At 33.4% G+C, this 5719-nt stretch overlaps 1 protein-coding gene across 1 annotated transcript; it reads left to right on the top strand.

Moving 5' to 3' along the window:
- The first annotated feature begins 478 nt into the window (after positions 1–478).
- Positions 479–3986, top strand: LOC139868299 (uncharacterized). The gene is made up of 8 exons (XM_071856628.1): positions 479–485; positions 574–627; positions 836–895; positions 973–1263; positions 1389–1547; positions 1653–2097; positions 2210–2715; positions 3331–3986. Exons 1-8 carry the CDS (start codon positions 479–481, stop codon positions 3984–3986), a joined length of 2178 nt encoding a protein of 725 aa, XP_071712729.1.
- The last annotated feature ends 1733 nt before the right edge of the window (positions 3987–5719 follow it).

Here is a 5719-nt window from a genome sequence, read left to right as displayed (position 1 = left end):
ATATGTTAAGCCGACCATTGGTTTATAACTGCAGTTTTTTCTTTCATAACCTATTGATTATTATAACATTCATTTGATATTTTAGGTTGTAAAATAAGGATGCATCATGTTCAAACTGGAAGAAAAGAGCCAGGAAACATTTTATGAAATTACGACAATCAACCACTGAAGAACAAGAACCAAATAACCGACAACCACTATCATCTATTGATCCAAATCAAGATATCAGTCGCTCAAATCAAATTAATTTAGGTTATCCTTAATTTTATACTTTAATATATGCTGGTATACTACATGCTTCATGAATTTTCATTTTCATTTAAATGAATTCTGTACTTTATGCTAAGTTTGAATAATTTCATGTATGTACACGAGGTCAAATTGCTGCAACTAACAGAAAAGATAGGAAACAAAAAATTGATTCCTCAAAAAAAAATGTAATAAAGAAAACAAAAGAACGTCTACAAAACAGAGTAATATGCCAGGTAATTTTTAATAGGATTATTACTAATAATACAGACATATGCACTTTACTTGTATATAAGTTATTAATCTAATTTCATTATTTTGTAGTTTTCAACAAACTGACGGAAACTTCTACTGCCTCTAATTTGACACCTTTTAACGGTATGTTTCTTCCTTATATTAACCAACAACAACTACAATAATAACCTACAACTCCATATCCAATGCAGTTCACTACTGTCAATAGTAAGTTTGCATATTGTCAAACCATTTTTGTATTTCGTATAAGTATTGTCAATTGATATACTATGTTAGGGATGATACTTTTATTCTCTATTTTAATTTACAACCAAAATTGAACATTTGTTAGGTTACACACCTTATTCATGTTCTACATCATGTTGTTCAGCTTCAAAAACAACAATTACAGGTACACTGATTAACTTAAAAGTCAAATAATTATGTTACTATACATCATCATTAAATGATCATACATTGGAAACTCAGGAGCTTATAATTCATCGGTCAAAAGGAAAGAACGACGCCAAATTATTGAAGCAAAAAGGAATTCTTTGGACGCTACTACAACACAACAAAATTCGGCAAACTCATCTCCATCTTTACCTAACATCTCATCAACTTGTCAAAACATGTCACTATGTTCCAATCAAGTATTCAATACACTCAATTCAGATGGAAATCCTACTCCAGATCCTACTACATCAGCTCCTAATGTCAATAATGTTTTGATGAATAATTCTAATCCAACCGTTAAAGCTGTTAACCATACTTATAAGAGTACTTTTACAACTTATAAAAATTAACTTCACTGATGAAATCCATGTCTACATAAAACCTGATCATAACAAATGAATTTATAAATTGATAACTTATCATTTTTTTTTTTCTTCTTAAAAATGCAGGTGCACGATCTACACGGATAGCTAAGTTGAAAAACACCAGTTTTAACAAAACAAGACCAAGGAACAACACTCATCCCATTCCTTTTGATATCAATGATGTAGGATCATCTGGTCAAAATGAACATCAAATTAAACATCAAATTAAAGGCATCTCTGAAGGTCATAACCTATGTTCTATTATAACTACATTACTTATACTGTATTTAAATTACAATTTGTTGTTTTTAAATACCTGATAACATCATATTCTCGATGGTTTTACAGATTACGTTGATGAAGGTGATATGTCGTTCGAATGTGAAGCATGTGGAGCATACTTATGGTACAAAGAGACCCGTCGTGGTAAAAATACAAAAGGAATACCAGGTTCCTTTTCATTATGTTGTATGAAAGGAAAAATTGAACTACCGGAATTCACCAAAAATCCTCCAAAACTTCTGTGGGATTTATATAACAATAATCATCCAAAAAGCAAACATTTTATTGAAAACGTTAGGCAGTATAATATGGTGTTTTCCTTCACTTCAATGGGTGGAAATGTTGATAAAACTGCTAATAGAGGAAGAGGTCCTTACACATTTCGTATTCGTGGACAAAATTATCACAGGATGGGTGGTTTAGTACCTTCAACTGGATCTTCACCAAAATATTCTCAATTGTATATTTATGATACAACCAATGAAGCTACCAACCGCAAAGCAGCAATAGGGTAATCACTGTATTCTCTTATACCTACTGTAAACCTTCTAACTTTTTGTATCAATATTTGTTTCGAACACGTTAATCTAACTTATTCAAATACATTATGTATCTCTTATCAGTGGTAAAAATTTGAATCAACCAACGACTCTACGCACTACACTAGATGAAGACCTTATAAGAGACTTGATGGTAATGCTTGATGAATGCAACCCGTTGGTCAAGATATATAGAAGGGCAAGAGATTTTTTTGAACAAAACAATGACCCTAACTTTAAAATCAAGCTAATAGCTCGCAGAAGTGGTGACGGATGTAATTACAACTTGCCAACAGTTGATGAAGTTGCTGCCTTAATAGTTAGAGATATTGATTTAAACTTTGATAAGAGGGACATAATTATAGATAGTGTTAAAGAAGGCCTACAACATATTAACGAATTACATTCCCAATATTTAGCTCTTCAGTATCCTCTATTATTCTCTCATGCAGAAGATGGATATCGTACTGATATTTACCACAGTGATGTTGATGAAAACACAACAAGATTAAAGAAACGTATTACAATGCGAGAATTTTTTGCTTATAAGTTACAAGAAAGAAAATCTCCAACTCTGGTCCATATAGCACGTAAGCTACATCAGCAATTGTTGGTTGATGCTTACACCATGGTCGAATCAGAAAAGAATATATTACATCCGCAAAAAACAAGGCATACTTAGAGCAGACACTTTTGCAAATCTAACTAAAGCGACTCTCACCGATGAAGTTGTAAATAGCATGCTTGGTAATCGAATCAAATTACCTGCGCCTTTTACTGGAAGTGCACGATACATGATTGAAAACTATCGTGACGCTATGGCACTTTGTAGAGTCTATGGTTATCCTGATCTGTTCATTACTTTTACATGTAATTCTAAGTGGTCAGAGATTAGGAGAGCCTTAGAAGGCACTGGATTTAATCCTGAAGATAAACCAGCTTATCAAGCAAGGATATTTAAGATCAAACTTGATCGACTAATGGAAGATATTAAAAAAATAGACTTTTTGGAAGGGTTAAAGCTGGTGTGTCTTCATGTTTCTAACTATTTATAATTTATAACATTTATAATTTATAACATAAAATTTCGAACGATCAACAGTTTTAGTACTTTATTTACCTTCTACACACATGTTTTATAATTTTTTAGACATATTACTATATCCCCTACTAATTCTTATTAATCAATTGTATTATTCTTACAGAAATTTACACCATAGAGTTCCAAAAAAGAGGTTTGCGTCATGCACATATCTGCATTTTTCTCGATGAAAAAGACAAACTACCTGAGCCAGAAGATGTCGATAAGTTTATTTCTGCAGAAATACCTGATAAGGATGATGACCCTGAACGTTACCAACTTGTGTCGGATTTAATGATTCACGGTCCGTGTGGAGATAAGAATCCAACTTGTCCTTGCACATATATTGAAAAAAAATGCACAAAAAACTTTCCAAAACCCTATGCAGACTGTACAACTGTTGATAAAGATGGTTATCCAATTTACAAACGTACAGACAACGGCAGGACGGTTAGAAAGCTGGGTCACGATCTTGACAATGGAAGTGTTGTTCCTTATAATCCAGTGCTACTGAAAAAATATCAAGCTCATATTAATGTTGAGTGGTGTAATCAACTTGGTGCAATTAGATATCTATTTAAATACATCAATAAAGGCAATGATAGGGTCACTGCTGGTGTTTGCGATGAAGTGACAGATGAAATCAAAGAATACTATGACTGCAGATATGTATCATCATGCAAAACAGTATGGCGTATGTTAGGTTTTGATATCCACAATAGGAATCCAATAGTTATACGCCTTGCCTTTCACTTGCCAGATCATATGAAGAAGATTTAATAGAAAATGTTTTAGACTCTGAATCTGTAAATAGATCTCAATTCCTTGAATGGATGAACATGAATCGAGTCAACGAAGATTCAAGACAGCTATCTTATCTTGAATTTCCAATAAAATTTGTGTGGAATAAGGAAACTAAACTTTGGTCTCCAAGAAAAATTTTCACCGGCACAATTGGCCGTATACATCACGTATCTCCTCAGACGGGTGAACTTTTTTATCTACGTATTTTGTTGAATAAAGTTAAAGGTCCCACTTCATTTGAAGATATTAGGACTGTTAATGGTCAACTCTGTCCTACATTTAAAGATGCATGCTATGAAATGGGTTTATTAGACGACGATCGAGAATACATCGATGGTATAAAAGAAGCAAGTAGTTGGGGTGGTGGACACTTTGTTCGTAACTTATTCTGTCAATTACTTACATCAGAGAGCCTTAGTAGACCAGAAGTTGTATTTGCTGAAGCTTTTGAATATTTATCTGTTGATATTATTCACCATCGCCTTTCAGGTTATATTATATGTAAGTAACTAGAGGGGGGGGGGGGGGGTGGTGAATAGTTACTTAATAATTCTTTAACATTTTTTTCGATTGATCACCAAATTCGATTTTACTTTGATCAACCAACTCAACTCAAACTTGATGTATGTAGTGTATATGTTCAAAATGATAAATGAAGTAATGTAAAGAACATAGAAACAAGGATTTATAGTGGTTCGGGTGGATGTTAACTAATCCACCTTAATCCACTCCCCGATCACACTAATCGGGATTTGTTGCTTCACTAAGCACTTTTCTCCAAACTCGGCGGAGGTCCGATTTACAAGTCTTCAATCTTCTTTAGTAGACAACAAACCTAATCTTTCTATCCCTTTGAAAGATCAACTCTAACCTAGATCAACTTGTCTTCACCTTGGACAAGTACTAATCTCCAAATGAGATTAATCAACTTCCTAAGTCCCTTTAAGGAAGTAGATCACTAAGCTAGCCTATGCTTCCACTAATTGAAGTTACAAGACTCATACACTCTGCAATGATGACCCTAACAAAATACTAGGACATACATTACATTAAGTAAACTCACAAGATAAATGATTTTAATTAGTAAGTTTACAATAACCCAATTCTATATCTATAAGATCATAGAATCTTCTCTTGCTTGATCACATTTTAGTAGTAATTGATGCACTTGCGATCACTGGAGATAAGCCTTTTAAATGTACAAGAGGGTCAGCTTCAAATGCTCTTAAATGTTTGCCTTTTATAGTGGGATTCAAAAAATAGCCGTTGACACACGGTTGTCTACACGGTCGACCGTGGTGCGACCGTGCGTGCTCCAGTCCAAAATTGGTATCCATTGTATACCCGTTTGACTCAGATTTGAACACCACATTTTGACACCTTTACTCCTTCTAGCACTTGCAAAAGAAACCAAACATCCTATACAAGTACTATATGCATTAAGTGTGTGAGATTTGGTCTTATTGCATGAAAGTGGCTAATCATTCCAAAAGTGGCAAACCCAACATTCTTGGAGAAGTGTCTTGATTGATATTTAGGGAAATTTTAGATTGGTCAAGACTTAGTTAATCACTTTAATGCTCTTGGTTCAATTCTAAAGGCTAGTGATAATGTTAAAAACGAACATATATTTCATAGCATTATCCTTCAAAGAAGACAAGTTTTTAGTTGCAATTGTTCTATTTACAAGTGATATTCGATTAAATAAT

The sequence above is a fragment of the Rutidosis leptorrhynchoides genome, chromosome 9, assembly GCF_046630445.1.
Source record: "Rutidosis leptorrhynchoides isolate AG116_Rl617_1_P2 chromosome 9, CSIRO_AGI_Rlap_v1, whole genome shotgun sequence".
Classification (NCBI taxonomy): domain Eukaryota; kingdom Viridiplantae; phylum Streptophyta; class Magnoliopsida; order Asterales; family Asteraceae; genus Rutidosis; species Rutidosis leptorrhynchoides.
This window is presented reverse-complemented; position numbering and strand designations above follow the sequence as displayed.

What these genes read in the sequence shown, in the direction of transcription:
- LOC139868299 (XM_071856628.1), top strand. An exon ending in TAATTTGACACCTTTTAACG is followed by an intron (nt 628 to 835) that starts GTATGTTTCTTC and finishes AACATTTGTTAG; the next exon opens with GTTACACACCTTATTCATGT. An exon ending in TTCAAAAACAACAATTACAG is followed by an intron (nt 896 to 972) that starts GTACACTGATTA and finishes TTGGAAACTCAG; the next exon opens with GAGCTTATAATTCATCGGTC.